The sequence below is a fragment of the Centropristis striata genome, chromosome 13, assembly GCF_030273125.1.
Source record: "Centropristis striata isolate RG_2023a ecotype Rhode Island chromosome 13, C.striata_1.0, whole genome shotgun sequence".
Lineage (NCBI taxonomy): Eukaryota > Metazoa > Chordata > Actinopteri > Perciformes > Serranidae > Centropristis > Centropristis striata.
Genome location: NC_081529.1, coordinates 36,596,498 through 36,619,114, shown reverse-complemented (window position 1 = coordinate 36,619,114; position 22,617 = coordinate 36,596,498). Strand labels below are relative to the sequence as shown.

The 22,617-nt window shown below is 39.5% G+C and overlaps 1 protein-coding gene across 3 annotated transcripts in view; it reads right to left on the bottom strand.

Moving 5' to 3' along the window:
* LOC131983688 (4-aminobutyrate aminotransferase, mitochondrial-like) overlaps positions 1–20,414 on the bottom strand; it is a 39,371-nt gene extending 18,957 nt beyond the window's left edge. Inside the window, exons 1-7 of one of the 3 annotated variants that reach the window (XM_059348453.1) lie at positions 20,282–20,414; positions 19,127–19,196; positions 6,139–6,287; positions 3,801–3,898; positions 3,675–3,704; positions 2,694–2,811; positions 119–168 (exon numbers count right to left, since the gene is read on the bottom strand). In XM_059348453.1, the coding sequence (XP_059204436.1) occupies positions 119–168; positions 2,694–2,811; positions 3,675–3,704; positions 3,801–3,898; positions 6,139–6,208 (366 nt within the window). In that variant the 5' untranslated portion in view covers positions 6,209–6,287; positions 19,127–19,196; positions 20,282–20,414. The remainder of the gene's footprint in view (positions 1–118; positions 169–2,693; positions 2,812–3,674; positions 3,705–3,800; positions 3,899–6,138; positions 6,288–19,126; positions 19,197–20,281) is intronic. The other 2 variants (XM_059348454.1, XM_059348455.1) reach the window with 2 other exon arrangements.
* Between the last annotated feature and the right edge of the window lie 2,203 nt (positions 20,415–22,617).

The window sequence follows — 22,617 nt, the reverse complement described above, 5'->3', positions numbered from 1 at the left end:
CAAATGCATGTAGTTGTACTGAGGGCCACTTCAGGTGAGGGTGAGGGCCGTATGTGGCCCCCGGGCCTCCTGTTGATCATCCCTGATATAACTGATGGTGAATGTGAAGAGGACCTACCAGATTGTTGGGGTTGGACATCAGTTTGAGGAGGGCAGGATGGTTATAACCTGAGGGAGGAGAGAGTGAGAGAAGAAGAGAAAATATTTGATTGAAAAACTGTATCAAGATATTATCTGTAACTGAGTTTACAGCCATTAATGGATCCATGACTATGTTAAAAAAAACACCTTTTATGATTTTTTAAAATGAGATGGTCTGTCAGTGTTTGGGCCATATATGTTTTATATTTTTGCTGGATTGTTCCAAGCTATACACTTGAGCGATGAACAAAATATTAATGCAAATGTTTTGTGTTCAAAACAGGCGGCAACCTCCAGCAGGGGGCGCTAAGTTTGGCTGCAGAAAAAATCTGCCCATTCATTTCAGTGCAAAATTTGAAAACTTCTCACTTGATTAATTAGCTCAGAAATGTTTTCAGGACAACACTATGGTCTCAATCACTAGTAAAAAATCTTCTTCAAGACAATCTGATGTTAGTAGTGTAAATAATGGCCCCATTTAGAAGGAAATAGAAGATAAAGTAAGGTCCTTAATAACCATTAATTAACAAGTAATAAGGCATTGTTCTTATAGTTAACTTATAATAGATGAGCAATAAAGTATATTTTAATATCAATAAGCAAACAAAATAAGATTAATAAAGGCATGGCAAAGACATAATGGGTGGGTCATGGGTGTTTGTAATGCCATTATTAACACTTATATAAGCTTATAAACACACAATAATGTTAATAAGCATCTTGTAAGGACTTACAAGGGCCTTATTACTTGTTAATTAATCGTTATTACAAGGACCTTTAAAATAAAGCGTTACCGAATTGTATGATTTGGGGGCGGGGCTACCTTTGACTGACAGGTCACTAACAAGGCGAGCCGTCATCAGGAGAGAAGCAGAGCAATACGTATCCATGGCAACGTGTCAATAAAGTTATATATAACGTTATATAGATAGAAAAGAGGACGTTTACCGATTTGTTCTCATAACTTTGACTCTTTCACTGTATTTTCACTTAATGACAGTTTATTTGAACGTTTTGTTCATTAAATGTCTTTGGTTCGAAAGGCAGGTGGGGTAAAGACTTTTTTTTATTCTATGGTTTTTAATATAACATCCTAGTCAGACTGGAGAATACTTCTCTATTTGCCACAGTGAGCATTAACAAAAACAAATTTAAATAAAATTTAAAAAAGACAAACTTGCCTGGTATGGTAAAAAAAAGTACTTATTTCTTTGCATTCTGAGAAAGTTAACAACTGTCCTGAGTTGCCAGGCTGTTTTCTGAAACTGAATAAAAAGTGTGTGAGCTACAACCAAAAACCCCTCTATCAGCGGGGCCCCGGGGCCTGGAAGTGAAACACAAAAGAATGCTAATTAGACTGCAGCCGACTGGGGTGTATTCAGTGAAATATCTGAGTTTCTTAGACCTGAGATGAGGGAAGTTCTGGGCATTTAGTGTCAGAAACACACTCGTTTTAACCCTTTGATGCACAACATGGGTCACATTCATTCCCTTCATGTTATTTAATGCTGCTGTGTGTTTCTGTGCTCTATCTTTTGATATCAACTTATTTTATGATTGAATATTCCAAGTATTCTTTAAATATCTTGTTTTTGATAACAACAGATCATTATTTATATTTTTGCCTCTCATACTTTATGAAGAAAAAAACGGTTTTGTATTATTACATGACTAACTACTTGCCTAAGTAGCTTGCTAAGCTAACTACTTAGCCAAGAAGTTAGCTTAGTAGTTAGCTTAGCAAGCTACTTAGCTAAATACTTAGCCAAAAAGTTAGCTAAGTAGTTAGCTTAGCAAGCTACAAGATTGATAATTTTACTAAGTTTAACTACGTCTTTTATCGGTTTATCGGTTTTATTTATAGCATCATTTTAGATTTATGCACTTATTTGATTATTTATTGCTGATTTTTATATGGAAATGTTTGTTTTCAGAAGGCCTGAAGAGCCGAATGTGGCTCTGGAGCCTCAGGTTGCCGACCCTTGGTCTAATATTTGTGATAGGTGATCTGTGACTTGTAGCCTATCCAGAATTGTCTGTGTTTTGGTGTACAGTACCAGAAAACATGCATGTAATTGTCTGTGGTGTGCTGTGTGTAATGAATGCATTAATCTGATGTAGTGAAACCCATGTTATATAATCTCTCACCTGTGTAGTGTGTTCTGTGGTAACCTTTAATTGAATGAGTAGTAAATTTGGGATTTTGCAGTGAGTGAAGTTATTTTTGCATATTGTGACCAGAAATCTGCATTTGGAGTGATGGAGAGATCCTGTTCCCACTTAGAGGTTGGGAGGACAACTAAAGTGTCAGTAGTGTTTAGAAATTTATAAATCCTTGAGAGTAATTTAGCAGAGCTGGAAATCTTTGAGAAGACTATTGTTTGATCCTGCGTCTTAAATGTATTGTTGATTTTGGGGAGAATGTTGGACTTAAGCTGCTGTTAAATTCAGTTTCCAGAATTAACGATTCACAATATGTATCAGTAGTGCAATATAAAATGAGTCATGCTCCTACAACCCAGCTATGTTTGGATTTGTCTTTTGCAACTAACCAATAGGAATGGAGGAGATCTGAGTGTAGATATCTAGCATGCGGTTCCCGTCCACGTCCACCAGGTAGTTCCCCCGGCTCTCCTCGTAGTTACAGAAGAAGTTGACAGCACCAACATTCTGGGAACAGACACGTTCTGGATTAACAGCATACAGTATATGAAACCAGCAGCTTTAACACATGTACATGCACCTACCACTACGGTGGCCCTGAAGTGCAAATCACAACAAATGGCAAATGAGAAAACACAACAACAAATCAAAAAACACAACAACAAAACAGAAAACACAACAACAAATCAAAAAACACAACAACAAAACAGAAAACAAAACGGCAAATCAAGGAACACAACAACAAATCAAAAGACAACAGCAAAACAGAAAACATGTGTTTCTTGATTTGTTGTTGTGTTAAGTAATTGCTACTGATAATAACTAATCTGACCGGCTAATGTGACCGTCTAGTGTGACCGGCAACTGGACCAGCTAATGTGACCGGCTTCTGGACCGGCTAATGTGACCGGCTTCTGGACCGGCTAATGTGACCAGCTAATATGTGTTAAAGTAATTGCTACTGATAATAACTAATCTGACTGGCTAATGTGACCGGCTGCTGCCACCAGCTAATGCGACCAGCAACTGGACCAGCTAATGTGACCGGCTAATGTGACCGGCTGCTGCGACTGGCTAATGTGACCGGCTAATGTGACCTGCTAATGTGACAAGCTACTTTCTTTTTTCAAGTGTCATGTAAACGTAGTGAGTGCTACAGTCCCAGCTATGGGAAGAGAATACTTTGTGATTCAATAAACATTAATAATAACACCACATTTATTGTTTTTAGTTTCTACTGGAGCACACACACACATAGACACAGACACACACAGACACACACACACACAGACACACAGACACAAACACACACACACACACACACACACACACACACACACACACACACACACACACACACCTCAGCTCACCTGGATTTCTCCCAGTTGTTTGGTAAGTGCCTACAGAAAACAAAGAGTGAGTTAAACTCAGCACGACCTGAAGAAGCGTCATTTGTATGGTGTGTGTATGTGTGTGTGTGTGTGTGTGTGTGTTACTTGTGATCGTGGTCCAGGAACAGAAGTTTTCATGGAGGGTCCATCGTAGTCAAACTCCACCTGACTCTTTGGTGCCGCCTTACTGACATATCGACAGCCTTGTGGAGAAACGTGGAATTACTAAAAAATCTACATACAAAAACATCATACAGAGGGACTGTGCTTGTACGCAGTAGTCCTGGTATGATAAGAATTAATGTTTACACATGTGAACATCATTACACTACAACACGTAATGTACAGGTACGTCTAAAAAAATGAGAATATCATGAAAGAGTTCAATGAATCAAGGATTACGTATGAAAAAAGTTGACATTTTCACTATAATTTTAGTTAGTTTTAGTTAGTTTTGTAACCACAAAATACAGTTTCAGTTAGTTATCGTTTTTTAAAAACTCTGTTTTTTTTTTACATTTTATTTCAGTTCACGAAAATGTTTTTTTCAATTCTAGTTTTCGTTATTTCGTTAACTATAATAACCTTGGTAGGAGCGAAGGTATGGTGTACCTATTCTTATATAAATTTATTTGTTTAAGATAGCAGCCAACAACACCCTCACACAGTCATATCGTGAGTTGAGATAATATTCTTACTACAATAAAAGTCCCAAAGCAGAAAATTTTGACTCTTCATTCTCGAGAGTCATGGCTCAGTTCAAAATTTTGTTGCAAAACAAAACTTCGTAACGTACCTAATTAGCCAAACACTCTCAGACTGAGCTACGGGGCACAGAGTTGCTTTAGTCCAGGGGTTCTCAAATGGGGGTACGCGTCCCCCCTGGGGGTACGTGAGAGTTTAAAATCTACATTTAAAAAGTAGCATCCATGCAAAAATCCTAAAAATAATTATTTAATAAATATTTTAGGAAAATATAAGTAGAAGTTCATAAAATGAATTTTATATTTAGTAGGCCTATTCAATTTAATTCTCCTAAAAACCCAGAGTCCCCCCACCCCACCCCATACCAGGATGGTTCGACCCAACCTGTCAATCACCTGGCATCACCCATTCACCTGTCAATCACCTGGCATCACCTGTCAATCACCTGGCATCACCCAATCACCTGTCAATCAGCTGGCATCACCTGTCAATCACCTGGCATCACCCAATCACCTGTCAATCAGCTGGCATCACCTGTCAATCACCTGGCATCACCCAATCACCTGTCAATCACCTGGCATTACCTGTCAATCACCTGGCATCACCCAATCACCTGTCAATCACCTGTCAATCACCTGGCATCACCCAATCACCTGTCAATCACCTGGCACCACCTGTCAATCACCTGGCATCACCTGTCAATCACCTGGCATCACCTGTCAATCACCTGGCATCACCTGTCAATCACCTGGCATCATCCAATCACCTGTCAATCACCTGGCATCACCTGTCAATCACTGTCATTCACCTGTCAATCACCCAATCACCTGTCAATCACCTGTCATCACCTGGCATCACCTGTCATCACCTGTCAATCACCTGGCATCACCTGTCAATCACCTGTCAATCACCCAATCACCTGTCAATCACGGATGGAGTCGTAGTTGAAGCGTAGCAGTTATAGTTTTAAATGGTTCTATGCTCACTGTTTTTACTACATTAGTTTGAATCACGACATTTTAGTGATGAGAAATATTTGCAATAAATGTAGTCATGGATTATTAACATTTAAAATGTTTGAAATTTGTATGCGTTTATCAGTTCCAAAGTTTAATAAATCAGACACTGATGCACAGCGCTCTGTTTTTAACTTTTTTTTTTTCAACCAAAAATGCTTTGCCCTGGTTAGGGGGTACTTGGCTAAAAAAACAAATATTTCACAGGGGGAACATCACTGAAAAAAGTTTGAGAACCAGTGCTTTAGTCCATCCATCTGATCATGCTGCTGTTAACTGAGAATCAGACATAAGCGTATATCATTCTGGTGTAAACAGTGTTTACTAAAAAGGTCGAGTAAATCTGCCCGAGGAGATTGGCCTGTTGATGATTGACAGGAAAAAGGACCTTTGAGACGTCACTCAGTTGAAAAACACTCACATGAATTGATTCGCGTGACCTGCTTGAAGTTAGTCAAACATTTACATTTACGTATGCATACTTGGGCCCTAAACTGTTTTTGTTGACTTTTACATGTTCGAAATAAAATTCTCAATTCAATTTTAAGTATTTGGAGTTCCCCAAAGTCTTGATATGTGTCTTAATATGGTATTCCAGCAGGACACTTCTTGGTTAATTTATACAAGGACATCTATAGCAAAGTTACATGTAATTACCTGAAACATTACTGACAGAATGGATTTCAAAGGATTGGAGGAAAAAAAGGTGGAACTGGAGTTACCTGGAAAACTGACCCACAAGTTTTTCTGCAGGGAGAGAGAATATCGACGGCTGATCAGGGACGACGCCATGACCCAACACCAAGAAACCAGACAGAGTTAGAGAGAGAGAGAGGCAGCAACGCCCACCGGACGAACTTTACCTGGTCACCTGGAGAGAGAGAGAGAGGAGAGAGAGAGAGAGAGAGAGAGAGAGACAGAGAGAGAGAGAGAGAGAGAGAGAGAGAGAGAGAGCGAGAGAGAGAGAGAGAGAGAGAGAGAGAGAGAGAGAGAGAACAGAGAGAGAGAGAGAGAGAGAGAGAGAGAGAGAGAGCGAGAGAGAGAGAGAGAGAGAGAGAGAGAGAGAGAATGATACATCCATGAGAATATTTTCCTTTAAAAAAAAAAAAGTTTTTTCTGCTATAGATTCTTTTGTGTCTATTTTATGTTTTTGATGCTGACACCGATATGTTGGCCCATTTTGTAAATTTTGAGCTGAATGAAAGTATACTTTTTTATGTGAATTGTGCACCAACTAACGAAATAACGAAAACTAGAATAGAAAAAAACATTTTTGTTAACTGAAATAAAAATAAAAACGAGAGTTTTAAAAAAAACGATAACTGAAACTGTATTTTGTGGTTAGAAAACTAACTAAAACTAACTAAATTATAGTGAAAATGTCCTTCGTTTTCGTCTTTGTCAACTTTTTTCATCCGTAAACCTTTTTGGTTGATATGAAATCTATTTCATCTATCTGGTTTTATGACTTAATAAACTTATTGGGGCTGAGATGGATCAGACAAAGGAAATAAAGGAAACATTTATTGTGACCTTATTGAATCTGGACCCAACAAATACCCCATTACAAAACAACTACAACTAATAAAAACTAAACTACAACTAATAAAAACTAAACTAAAACTAAGCATTTTCCAAAAAAATAAAAATTTATTAAAACTAGTAAACTCACTCTAAAAATTAATTAAAACTAACTGAATTTGAAAACCAAATCTGGAAACGAAATTAAAACTAAAACTAATAAAAAATGATTATAGCCTTGGCACCGACTTTGCGTGGTGTGAAGGTACTCAAGAGGCCGACTCTCTGAAGCAAATAAGTTATGAGGTAAAAAAAATAAAATAATATTTCATATTACTTAAAGGAGAAAAACTAGTTCATGCTTTTGTTACTACTGTATTTCTGTTCTGCTGGGGAGAGGGGCGCCTTGAACGCCCTGCTTAGCCTGCTGCCCCCGCGGCCCGGCCCCTGATAAGCGGATGACAATGGATAGATGTATTTGTGTAACTCCCTACTGTCAGGCTGCTTGTGTACTAAAGAGAACTAGGATAAGAGATCACATTTCTCCTGTTCTAGCACCATCAGATCTTAAAGAACTCATATTACCACATTACCCTACTGGAGCACTACGCTCCCAGAAAGCTAGGTTATTAACTTTCCTCTTTGATAAAGCCTATAGTTAGGGCTTTTTTTCCAATCTGTGATCTGTGATTCTGTTGACTGAGAATTCTGACGACTGATGGCAGAAAGCTTATATCTCCATTTCCAAGCCAACAACCACGAAAACACCTCTTCATCACCCTATTCCAGTCAATCTGGAATAGGGTGATGGTGTCCTCCAGACTTACTCCATTTCAATAAAAAAAACCTCTTCTCTCCACAGAAGTATCCATCAAAAATATGACAAAAGATTACGATAAAAAGACATAAAAATACAGTAAAATTGAGTAAAATTACAGAGCTACCAGACTTTTCACCCTTTTTTATTTGCTTTGACTTGGCGTGGGGCGACGCATCAGAGCAGGAAGGTGCCATATCGTATCATATTTAACTTTGACTGAACATTTGCTCTCACTTTGCGCAAAAATTATCAGGATATATATTGTATATCGATATTCAGCATAAATATATCGGGATATGACTTTTGGTCCATATCGCCCAGCCCTAGTTTTGACTCATATATAATATATAATAACTTGATGAAATGAAAGCGAGGACTTTTTATCAAAGTTTTTTGGGCATCTTTCCTCCCCTGATCAATTAATATCACCTTTAATTGTTAAACTCAGACTAAAAAATGTAAACTTCAAATTGCATTCACATTAACTTCTTCAGCTGACTAATCTTTGTCATTGTAATAATTTCAGTCTATTCATGATATGTATATTTTATCACTGTGACAAGCAGAGAAACCAACCAGGGCTGGGAATGTATAATGTTGTCATACATACATTGTGTGGTATAAATTGTTCTGTTTCAGGTTTTCTAACAGGCTCTACTGGAGTCCTGCAGTTGATGTAACAGCCAGCCAGCAGAGGCTGCTTATTGTTATAAAACATGACTATGTCCATTTAAGAAGAACTGTATGGCAAAAATGGGCAGAATGAGGCAAAAGGAACCCTGGATGGCAGCTCTCGCTCCCCTTTCTTCTTCCAAAGCTCTTATGTAACACTGAGAGCAGAAACAGAATAATTCTAGCTATTTACTCTCCAACAGCATGGATACCCTGACCCTTCACACACTCACTCACACACACACACACACACACACACACACACACACACACACACACAGACACGCGCGTTGCATGCATGCACATAAGCAGGGAGCTGGTTTCTTGGCAACACCTCGTGAACTGGATGAAACTGGTTAGGAGTGCGAGAGTTACACAAGACTGCATCACATGCCCGGGGGGGTGGAGTTTGTGTAATAAAGTGATAAAGGATGGCTGAGGGGACACAGCGAGTTTGAACTGGAATCGGCTTGAATCTGAATACAAAAGTAGGGCAGTAATAAGGCCTAATGGAACGCTTCAATTGAGAGTTTGAAATTGAGGTTTGGTTTCTGATGCTGTTTTTAAAGGTGCTCGTGGTCCAAACTGGAGATACCTTCTCACTGGAAATAATTAATGCTACACTACTATATTGATTGTAAGTAAGTAACGTTGCTTTTGATTTATTGTCATCATTCAAGATCTGGGCCCTGTAATATAATGAAAGTTCAACACATTGAGGGTATCGTTTCCTTATTTGGCTTCATTAAGCTGAACCAGCAATCACATGGCGGTGGCGGTTATCCACTCAGTAGGTCCACTCAGGGGTTTCCTAATCCAGTAATGGATTCATGTTCACATGAAAACCAGCAGCGTTTTAAGGTAATGACCAATCACAAGCATTTACAAGTTGACTGGCAGCAGAGACGCATATACTAGTTGGGACATACTGTGGCAAGTATGTGAACCCTTAATTACCAGGGTTTTTTTGTCATAAAATGTGATCTGGTCTACATTTAAGTCCCAAGTATAGACAAGTATATTCATTCATTATCCTTCACCGCTTATCCGCACTCGGGTTGTGGGGGACTGGAGCCAGCTGACATTGGGCGAGATGTCCACCCTCGCTCAGGTCCACCCTGAACAGGTCTCCAGACTATCGCAGGGCTGATAAATTCATGCTCTCATTTAGAGTCACCAATTAAACCTAACTGCCTGTTTTTGGACTGTGGGAGGAAGCCGGTGGGTACCCACAAGATCATGCAAACTCCACACCGAAGAGCTATAGGCCGGAGTCAGACCGGCGACCCTCTTGCTGTGAGGCAAGAGTGCTAACCACTAGACCACCGTGTATCCTGGATCCTGGTCTCGGTTGGAAGAGAAGGCATGCGGTGAAAACTCTGAACAGGTTTGCTTCATTTTGATTATTGTTACTGTACTTTCTGGGATGAAGATGAAGTATTGATTATTGAAATGTCACACAGAATAGTGATATAAACCTGCTTTAACATAGCATGCAGTGGAAATCGACAACGATGAAGAGGACCAACTGGACGAGGGGATGGAGGAGGAAGAAGAGGATGAAGAGGCTGCATCTATGAAATAATATTATAAAATACCTTGAACAAAATAAATCCAGAGGGTTGCCAGTTCAGATCCCAGGACTGACAGGTCAGGGACTGAAGTGCCCTTGAGCAAGGCACCTAATCCCCCCACACAGCTACCCAGGCACAGTAATATGCAGCCCACTGCTGTTTACATGGAGTGTTCACTTGTGTGTAAAAAAGGATGCCTTAAATACAGAGGTTGAATTTCCCCACTGTGGGATTAATATAAGTAATTCAATCTTAAATGCAAATCTCAACAGTTACCAAATAATAAAAAATAACCATTTAGGGGGTCCGGGAGCATGCCCCCACATCCTAATGCCACTATTCTATCATATACACTGATCTTATCATTGCATATTTTAATGAAATATTGTCAAGGAGAATAAAAGTACTCGTATGTTTTATTTAAGGCATCTTATTTTGACAGTCAACACATTGTGCTGTTATTTTGAAAGCTGCATATGTTTAGCGACAGGAATTAATAGCAGCTTTTTGTGATTAACACAACTTTAATTGTTAGCTAATGTTAGCTTTGCGGCTAACGAATGGCATAATGCAGCAGTGTGTTTGGACCGTTCGGACCTCTGACGGCCCGGACAGGTCGATAGGATTTAGTTCAGCGCACAGAGAGATGATGTGGGGACGGGACTGATACAGACAGGTAGACATGTTCTCTGTCGGCAACACAACACTAAATAACTTTATATGATGAATAGTGTAGACAAACTTTCAGTAGATTAAAATGTGACGTTAGAGCAGCACATGAGACTCTGGAGCCGCCACAGTCTAGTCATTAATGGAAATCCTTACACCATTACGGCAACAAGTAGGAATGTTGAAAATATCATATGCATGTTTTTTACTCATAAAAAAATATACCGGTATAATCATGAACGATATGATATGGCACATCCCTAATACTTACCATTCATTACTTGCTCATCTCTAGATGATCAGTACTTCAGTTCTTTCCTCTGGTTTAGTCTCACTTGTTTTTCTCTCTCTCAATTTTTACCTTGATACTTTCTAGACTGCTGTGATTACGAGCCACTCAATGTTGGACTCTGCACTAGGGGAGCTGATCGCTGAGGAGGACCGGGCCCTCAAAACCATCCAGGCAGCACTACTCCTGGACCGGTCAGAGAAGGCACAGAAGGAGCTCGGGCTCTACAGAGCTGACCTCCACTAATCCTGCTGGGTGGGAGAGGACTCAGATCCATTCCCCGTCCTGTTTGACCTGGCCTCGAATTACACATGTGTGCAGGCATCCTCCACTCCAGCAGAGAGAATATTTTCAACTGCTGGAGACACAATCAGCCAGGAAAGGGCATGCCTTGCCCCAATTGGTATTGGTATCATGGTAAGGGTTCTGGTATTGGTACTGGTATTGAACATTTTTAAATGATACTCAGCCCTAGAAAACAGGCTGTCCGTCTGTTACATTTGTTTTTGAACAAATCAACATGTAATTGTGCCAGATTTAGATAATGCCAGATTTAGATAATGCTATATCTGAAATGAGGTAGGCAGCTTGTGTTTACTTCCTGTCAGCTGATGTCATTCATGTACACTGCATTAGGAGATAATATAACGTTATGGAGTTTTTGGAATATTTAATGCCATAATCAGACAATGAATCCTTTGTTTATTCACAACAGAAACTGAAGCAATATCTCATCAAATATATATGTGTCATATGTCCCCTCTATTCTCAGTGCAGGGCTGCATTCTCTTGTCAAATCATGTATTAGTTGCAGCTCTAGACACAGGCATAGAAAACTGATAGCATGACATGTCATGATTGATGACCAACTGATCTTCAAGGTTCATGTGTCTCAGTTGCCAGATCTTGTCAATTCTCCCTGTACAACATCAGGAAAATCAGACCCTATCTGACCGAGCAATCGACACAACTCCTGGTTCAGGTCCTGGTGTTATCACGTTTAGACTACTGCTACTCTCTACTGGCAGGTCTTCCTGCTGCACCACCAAGCCTCTGCAGATGATCCGTCTGGTCTTCAACCAGCCAGGAGAGCTCATGTCACTCCTCATCTCTCTCTCTGGCTCCCGGTCTAAGCAGCATCACATTCAAAGCCTTGTCTCTTGCCTACAAAATAGCAACGGGCACAGCCCCTTCTTATCTGAACTCCTTTGTTCAGGTCCACAAACCCTCCCGTCCACTACGCTCCTCCAGTGAAAGACGTCTGGCTCCTCCACCGCTGAAGGCCTCTACGTCTCAAACCAGACTCTTCTCCTCTGTAGAACCCTATAGGTGGTGGAACCAACTTCCAAACTCCATCCATTCTGCCGAGTCCTTCTCAATCTTTAAGAAGAGACTGAAGACCAACTCTTTACTGAACACCTTCACTCTTGACCTACACTGATGACTACGACAAGTATCTCACTGACCGCTCTTGCGACCTTTAAAGCACTGACGTCCTAATGGACTCAAACTTAACCCACGGCACTTACTCTGCTATGTTTCTTGACTTCATCCTTGCTTGTGTTGTATTACTCTCACTTGTACGTCACTTTGGATAAAAGCGTCGGCAGCGTGTCTATGTTCCCCTCTTTGTATGAGACCGGGGAACATAGGACCCCTTTTCCCCGCTTTTCCCAAAAAGGGTCCTATGTTCCCTGGTCTGTTACTTTTTCCACCATTACTGCCAAATGCCTTGGCAATAGGCCTATGTAGGGCTACGGGCTGTTTGACGTGCATATGTAAATAGGCCTACACAAGGAGAGATTAGGTTAGGGGTGGCAAACCTGCAGGTCTCGAGCTAACCCTAACCCTGCAACAGTGGGGAGCATAGGACCCTTTTTCAGAAAAAGGGTCCTATGCTCCCCGGTATGTATTGCTACAGGGGAACAAAGGACCCTTTTTGGGAAAAACGGGGAACATAGGACCTTTTTTCTAAAAACGGTCTTATGTTCCCCAAGCGGGAAACATAGGACCCGAGGAACATAGGGTTGACCCCAAAAGGGTCTGCTAAATGACATTGTAGAATTGTATGTTGAGCTGAAGCCATGATCTGGTCCAGATCAGTTTATATTCTTGGATTGAGATTAAAATCAGCTCAAAAGCACCTTTCATCAAACAAAAACTGGTCTGGGCAGTTCAATCTGCTGCCCTGTCCTCTAATGACCTGAAATTGTATTGACAAAAAGACTGTTGTGTAACCACCACAGTGTGCAGGGTGGCATTATTGAACACTGTAGCTGATAGACTCCACAGCCCAACTGCTTGGTATGCAGACATGTCATTGACATATCAATGCTTGCTACAGCAAGAAAGAGAAAGAGAGGTTAATATTTTTAAAACCCAACTGTTGTGGCTGGTAAACACTGCCAGAAACATAGATACGGATCATGAAATGTTGTTGAGTCAGAACAAAGATCTCCACTGAATACACCCTGATGCCATGACATGGTCTGCAGAACGCCAGTAATACACAGACACAAGAAGTATTTGGAGTCAGGGACGGACTGGCACCAAAAAAAAAGCCCTGGCCTTCTTCCAAAATTTAGGCCCACAACCCATACGCGATAATGCGTTTAAAAAAAACACTTGCCAGCATGTCAAGATACTATACCACAGGCCTACTAGACAAGATATTCACAATCAGTGGTTATTTGTGTTGTGTTTATTTATGTAGCCCAAGTCTTAAAATAATAATAATAAAAATGTTGTGGTGTAGGGCATCCTGGCACTTCCCTACATTCTCCCTGTCATTCTTTGAGCTGCAACTATCTGCAACCTGAAATAACAAATTATTTTTAAAATATAGCCAATATGTATAACCAGTTGAATGTATAGCATGTAACAGATGCCCAAGAATTACCCACAAATAACCTATTCAATATTTCTTCAATATCATACCCTTCAATAAATCAGTGTCCAACTATGAAAACAATTATTGTTCCTAGGCTAGGCTAGGCTATCTAATTTTGGGAAAAAAGAAGACACTGTGTGTGTGAGTGTGTGTGACTACCTGGAATTATAGCATTATTTTATTATTTTCCATACTGTGTTATTGGTTTGTTCTTCGTATGCATTAACAATGACAGACCAAAACACGTCAGGTTGGACTGCACTAAATTGTACAAATCATCATCATCACCATCACTAGTGCAGTGCCTGTAGGAAGTATGTATTCGTACATGACATGCAGACCACTACAACGTCTGCAACTCCATAAAACACATACACATTGAACATTAATATTCGCTGGAAACTATTTGAATATTATTGTAAAATGGAACCTTGTAGCCACTTTAAAACTCCTAAAGATAGGTAGGCTAAATAGACTTCCAGATGAGATGAGTCAGGGTGGAAATCCAGAGTGAATTGTGGTACTGACCAGGTGTAGACCTATCACACAATGGGGCGGAGCTCTCCTAAAAGGGGCGGAGCTCCCCTAAAAGGCGTCCGATCAGAAACAGTGCAATGCTTCAACACGTCCTACGTAAATAATGATATTCAGAAAAATGAATTAAAAAATCTTCAGAATCAAGGATGCACACCTTCGTGCCATGAGCAACACACACACACACACACACACGCTGAAAAGTCAACGTTCATATCGACAGAACCCTGATAAATGTAGGTTAGCCTATGTAACGAATTCCCGTGGATTTTCAGTATCATACTGTATTTTATAATAATTGTAAAATACTGTTAAATATTCATACCCCACATGTAAATTAACAGTTAAATTGGTCAATTAACAAAAACAGTAGATAACTGTAATTTAACAGCATAAAACAGGATTTGAAATGAATTGCTGCAAACTTACAGTGAATTACAACCGTATTGATATTCACTGTATCTTATACGCTGGTTTGCCAACCAGCAACAAAACCCAAAGAAGAAGAAGAAGATTATGGGCCATCAAAATGTATTTTCCTTCAATAAAAGATGGTCAAGGGGCCCGATTTATACTTTGTCTCCATTTTGCTGCTCTTAAAGTCAGATTAAGAGCCATACAAACAGACCGGAGCAAAGCAGGACGGGGCTTACGTTTATTTTATCCCATGATGCACTGCAGCGAAGAGAGTAAACTACTAAAGTTTGCTGTTACGTTTGCCATTTTCCCGAAAATCCGAAATCTCTCTTTGATTTCTGGTGTTTTTAATGTGTCTGCCTACAACACAGTGCTTTTACTTTTTTAAATTAGGGCCACGGGGCAATTGCACCAACCACTATTGTTATACTGTGGATTTCTTCTTCTTCCTCTTCCGGACACAATTTCATCCCGCTACTTGTCCTCATCCCAGAGTGTCAATAAAAACACAGGAAGTAAGGATGGATAACTTTCACTCTTAATATAAATGCAATAACATGCAGCACAACAAAGCAAGCCCATAGGCAAATGGAGTGCACTTATATAGCGCTTTTATCCAAAGACCTTTACACTACAGACTACGCTCATTCACCCGTTCACACACACATTCATACTGATGGCCGAGGCTACCCTAAACGCTGCCACCATTGGGAGTTCATTCACACACTGATGAACGCAGCATCAGTGAGCTATTTGGGGTTCAGTATCTTGCTCAAGGATACTTCGACATGTAGGCTGCCATGGTCGGGGATCGAACCACCAACCTTCCGGTCGGTGGTCGACCACTCTACCAACCGGGCCACAGCCGCCCATAGGCCTGCAGGAAAATATGGAGGAACACACAGTACTGTAAAAGTACAGTGGAAACTTCATTGCTCACTTTAAAATGGTGTTCTACTAATGCTCAAGAAACAAATGTTTACATATCTAAAAAGATCCCTTTGGGTGGACAAAAGACCCTGCAGAGACAGAAATGTCCTACTAGCACATTCAACACTGTCACACTAAAATCATAACCTTTACTGCTAGTCTGTTTATCACCTCCAGATCTATCAACAACTGATCACGCTGGCACAGACATCAGCTTCACAACACCAACAGGACTGACCAACATGCAGTTATCACAAGGCACTAGAACGTAAAGCTGGTAAAAACAGCAAGCCAAGTGAGTTGCAGTCAATAACTGTTAAACTCCATTAAAAGTCCGGACTGGCCAAACTTACTGTCATCAGTGCGCAAATAGTGGAGGCAGCAGAAACCTCCCTCTCTTCCTGTGCTTTTGACCCCTGGCTGCGTGCTTATTTCATTTAATTTTTTTTATTTGATAGGGACAATGCAGTTACATAGACATAATATAGTAATATATAGACGTAAACATAGATACAGGACATGCATTAGATGTGCTGCATATAGAGATATAGCTTCAGCTCATTTTCAACTCCTGTCTCTATTTGGGCTTTTACAACTACATACAAAATCACAATACTCTAAAAATCCAATATACAATTACCCCATCTACAAAACAGAATAAAATTACAAACAATTACAATATACATTTACCCTGAAACAAAAAAATATATAAATAAAATAAAAAATAAACACTGCTGAAAGAAATCCTAGAGAAAACACTGTATTGTTCACATTATTCAGCGCTCAAGTGTTTTTGATCATTTTGAGTGTCTTAGGTAGTCTTTATTGTCGTTAACTAGTCACTCGGTGTAGCACCAACATTAGCCTGATTTTCAAAGCTGAGCTGAGGTCAGGTCGCTCTGGCTCAACATCAGCTAGAAAGGAGTAAAAGTTCATGGGGGAGAAATAAAAACTTTAAAGCAAAGAAGGACAGAGCCTGTAGACAAAGTCTGTAAAGCTTAACACACACTCATAAACCTAACGACGCTTTTCTTCATTTTAGTAGCCAGGTAGGCTATAAATATATATATATATATATATACATATATATATATATATATATATATATGTATATTATGGGGCTCGTTACGAAGGAGTCGAAGCAGCACAGTCCTCCTGCAGCAGTCTCTCCCAGCTGCAGAGCCGGAGTCTGCAAATTGCTAACAGGCTAACAGTTAGCTCTATAGCAGTACAGTGTGTATGTGCTAACAGTTAGCTCTGTAGCACTACAGTGTGTATGTGCTAACAGGCTAACAGTTAGCTCTGTAGCAGTACGGTGTGTATGTGCTAACAGGCTAACAGTTAGCTCTGTAGCAGTACAGTGTGTATGTGCTGCTGCTGCAGGAGCTGTTCACTTAGCGATCTCTGTTTGTTTACAACAAGCACCAGACACTAAAAACTGTTCCTATTGTTTGTTTAAAAGTAGTGCAATAAAAATACAGAAGTTTTCCCAAACATGATGAATAATCGTGATTACAATATTGATGAAAATAATCGTGATTATCATTTTGGCCATAATCGTGCAGCCCTAATTCAATATATTGTCGTTTACATGCGTTTGTTTACATAAGCCATCAACATTTTCACCCTGCTTCTTTCCATCTCATTTCAATCAGCCTGCTCTGAGCGAGGAGAACCAAGTTACGTCAACAAAGTAACGTCAACCAGTCAGCATGAGAACAGTGGCAAAGCAAAACTGGCAATACAACGAACCTGAAAGTGCTTTTAAAACATAATCATTCCACACAATTTTCTCAGCCGGGAACAAAAAAAACACAGTTTTTAACCTGTGGTGACATGACAAAGATCACTATACTCTATTGGCCTCCACAGTCACCAGATCTCAATCCAATCAAACATCTTTGGGATATGGTGGAAGAGGAGATTTGCATCATGGTTGTGCTGCCAACAAAACTGCAGCGACTGTATCAATACGGACCGAAATCTCTGAGGAATGTTTCCAGCACCATGAAGAATTAAGGCAGTTCTGAAGGCAAAAGGGGGGTCCAATTTACTCGCAAGGTTAATTAAAGTGGCCAGTGAGCGTATAAATATATACAGTATATTAGGGCTGTCAATAGATTAAAATATTATTGATTGTCCATAATTAACTCACGATTAATCACAAATTAATTACACATTTTGTATCTGTTCTAAATGTACCTATGTATTTTATTTTATCCTATTTTTAATTTATTTTATCTTATTGTATTTTACTGTTCTATTGTTTACTTCATCTCTTTGTATTGTGTTATCTATTTATTGTTGTGCAGCACTTTGGAAACCTTGTGTTTGCTAAAACTGTGCTATATAAATAAAGTGGATTGGATTTAAAAATATATCTATCTTTTATATGGATATATCGCCCAGCCCTACATGACTCAGTAATACGAACACCATGCAGTGTCCAACTCAACATGTGTCAAGATTAACTAAACATCCTGTTTAAAGCAGCTCAATACTGAAACTACGGGGTCATAGTCACAGAATAAGCGTGCGTTAATCATGTTAATTTTGACAGCCGTAACAAATATACACACAGAGACACACACACACAGACACACACACACACACACACAGATATCCAAAGCCAAGACACAACAAATAATCTAGCAAAGAACAAAGGCTGACTGTTGCTTTCCATCACATCACTGAGTCTTAAACCTGCACTAGAATACAATAAACTACAGCCAATGAACACGACATGAACGTTCGGCATCCGAGATATATATATATATATATATGTGTGTGTGTGTGTGTGTGTGTGTGTGTAATTCAAAAAGGTACAACTGGACTGCAGATTTTCAAATTATTGTTATGATAAGTACATGAAACAAAGCATGTTCGCCTCCCATTTTCATGGACATGTGTTGTAAATATTCAATGAGGATGAGAATTGAAAAAGGCCTTCTGTCATTTGCTTGGTTTCCTCACTTCCATTGCTCTTCTCGTGCACAAATCACAGTTTGCATTATTCACTTTATCTCTTTGTCTTTTGAGAGTTTGGATCCAAAAATGCCAATAAATCTCAACTGTGTTCATATCTCTGACAAAAGAAACAAGAGTTCAGATTTATACATTAAGGAAAGAAGGAAACACAAAGTCTAAGCAATAAAAACCCAAAGAGCTGATAATTAGAGTCAACATGTGTTCTAATAAGAGACTCTTTATACAATAATCAGGTTTATTTTGTAGCAAAGTTTAGCAAAGGGGACCTTTTTTTTGTACAAATTTAATCTTGCTTCCAAACTTTTGGCCTGTAGTGTACACATTTGAAATAAATGGTAGTTTGAATACTAAATATGCAAAAGCTTCTTGTCTTGTAAGTGAAATTAAATCAATATTAAATTATTACCCTTACTTGTAGATGTCTGCTTTCCAGTGTGGGTCCAGAGACCTTCAACAATAAAAAGCTGCACAGGGCACTAAAAAAAAAAAGAAAAGAACAATAGTTTAGAGCTGCAACAATTATTCGATTAATCGAACAATAATCGATTATTAAATTAATCGTCAACTATTTTGATAATCCAATAATTAGTCTGAGCAGTTTTTTAAAGACAATAAGCCCAAAATTCTCTGATTTCAGCTTCTTCAATGTGAATATTTCTGGTTTCTTTGTTCCTTTATGACAATAAACTGAATATCTCTTTGGTTTGTGGACAAAACAAGAGATTTGAGGACGTCATCTTGTGGTTTGGGAAACACTCATTGATATTTTTATACATTTTATTGACCAAACAACTAATCCATTAATCGTTTAAATAATCGACAGATTAATCGATAATGAAAATAATTGTTAGTTGCAGCAGCCCTACAATAGTTACTTTGAAAAAAAGGTATATCATGTAGTGATGAAGTATAAACAGTTATTTTTCATAACACATTTATTGTATTGTGGTTATTACTTTAATGTTGAGTCACAACTAAGCCTATAACCAATTTAAAATCTCTCCAGGCTAAATATAATGGAGCCTCGTTGTGAGGAGTAATGTTACTGATCCGGATCCAAAGACCAGGATCCTTCTGCTCCTCTTCTCTTGCAACAGTAATAAGAGAGGCATGCCCCTTTAACTCACATAAACACATGTAGGGTATTTAGAAAGTGTGCTTTCAAATTATTAATACATTTCAAACTTATTTTGAAGGGTGTTGTTTGTTTACGCGTTTTTTTCGCGTTTCAAGTCTTCTTAAATATCTGGTTCCGACTAGATCTGGCTGGCTCACACACTAGATGTTATGAAATATTGCAGTTATGGATCCAGTTACTAGGATGACAGGCTGCAGGTTAGTATGCTGCTGTAAATATGACTATGTGTTGTTAGGTGAAGACCGAAGCCTCTCTACTGCTTTATTGATAATGAATGTGCAGAATGCATCCTGGTGTTTGTTGACGGTCCGACAACACAAACACGCTCCGACATGAAGCAGAGTCAGAAGATGACGGAGGTCCGTCTCTGCTGCAGACGCGCTTCTGCATAAATCGTGTAAATCAGTCGGTACGTTCACTTACCGAGGATCCAGAAACGCGAGCAGGATCTGAGCGGAGACCCCCAGAGAGAGATGACTGATCGACGGCAACACGGAGAGGGTCTCGGTCTGTCTCTGGTCTCAACCGGCCAGGCCTCTCTCTCTCTCTCTCTCTCTCTCTCTCTCTCTCTCTCTCTCTCTCTCTCTGCAGGAGGAGGGGCTTATTCTCTGACTCGCTCCTTTCATGTATGTATGTACATGTATGTATGTATGTATATGTATGTATGTATGTGTATACATATGCATACACACATAATATATACATATATATACATATATGCATATATATAATGTGTATATATACACACACACACATACATATATATATAATATCTCTCTCCTCTGTTTTTGATTTCCTTGATATGTATGTATATATATATATATATATATATATATATATATATATATATATATGTATGTATGTATGTATGTATGTATGTATTCTCAAAATCTGTGAATATAAATTGAAGGTCAGTATACATTCTCAGACTTTAAATATATTCTCAGGTTTCAATATACATAAATTATATGTAATTTCCTGAACGACATGCCATATATATATACAGAGAGAGAGAGAGAGAGATTTTACTTAGTTTCATTATGTTTTTATATTAATATTGCCATATTTATGAGGGACGAAAAATTACATATGTAGAAATAAATCAGTGACATGCGGTCAGGGGAGGCAGGAGAGGCCGTACCTCACCTGTCATCATGGAAAGACAAAAATAATAAATATTTATCCAGTGATTTGCACTACAGGTGCATCTCGGTGATATCGGAATATCATAGAAAAGTTTATTTATGTCAGTAATTCAATTCAAAATGTGGAAATAACACATTATATAGATCCATTACACACAGAATTAAACATTTCATGTCTTAATCTATTTGATTTATTCCAATTATAATGATTATGGCTTACATTTAATGAAGACCTAAAATTCACTGTCTCAAAAAATATAATAATATTAAAAATAATATTAATATTAAAAAAGACCAATTTTAAAAAGTATGTTTAATATGTAAATGTTGGCCTCTGAGAAGTGTGTCCATCTCTGGATTACTGTTCAAATCGTGAGAAGAGATGTGCGCTGAGGATCACCATGGATTGCACAATAACTCGGCTAACTGTGTTGCCATCACTTTTGCTATATGAACCAAATTTCCATAGTTTATATAATGTACACTGTAAAAAAAAAACCTGTTTTTTTTAGGTAAAAGAAACGGCAGCTGTGGTTGCCAGAACTTTACCGTAATAAAAACGGTGCACATTTTTTAAATATTACGATAAAAAGGTTAATGGCACTGTTGTTTTCCCTTTTAAGATTGCCATTTTATTCCATATTTTACTGCAAAAATAAAAAGTTTTTCCATCAAAAGAAATGCTGTTCTGCCGTATAATTGAATGGCTCTGGGAACCACCATGAAACCATCCAATATCACATCATGCAGTCACCACGCATCCCGTTCATCCTGGGCTTTCCCTGGTTTAGTCGTCATAATCCTCATATAGATTGGACAAGCACATTGTGCCACCAGATCTGTCTGAAGCCACTGCAACATGGCACCTGCCTTCTACCAGCATCGCCCGGGTCTGGCAGGGGTCCCGCTTGAGTACCACAACTTCAAGGAGGTGTTCAGCAAGACCAAGGCTATATCCTTATCTTCTCCAAAGTCCATGAAGAACACGTTCACCACATGCAGTCTGTCCTGCAGCAACTTCTGGAGAACTCTTTCTTCGTCAAGGCTGAGAAGTGCGAGTTTCAACACAACGTCCAGCTCCTCCTGGACCCCGAGGCGTTCCCAGGCCAGGAGAGAGATATAATCCCTCCACCGTGTTCTGGGCCTCCTACCAGTTGGACCTGGAACTCCTCTAACGGGAGGCTCCCAGGAGGATCCTTACCAGATGCCCAAACCTCCTCAGCTGGCTCCTTTAGAGGAGAAGGAGCAGCGGCTCTACTCCGAGCTCCCTCCGGATGTCTGAGCTCCTCCCCCTATCTCTAAGGCTGAGCCCAGCCACCCTACGGAGGAAGCTCATTTCAGCCGCTTGTATCCGTGATCTCGTTCTTTCGGTCACTACCCAAAGCTCATGACGATAGGTGAGGGTTGGAACGTAGATGGAGCGGTAAATCGAGAGCTTTGCCTTCAGGCTCAGCTCCTTCTTCACCACAACGGTCCGGTACAACGACCACATCACTGCTGACGCTGCACCAAACCGCCTCTATCTCACGCTCCGTTCTACCCTCACTGCTGAACAAGACCCCCAGATACTTGAACTCCTTCTCCTGAGGCAGTACCTCTCTCCACCCAGAGGGG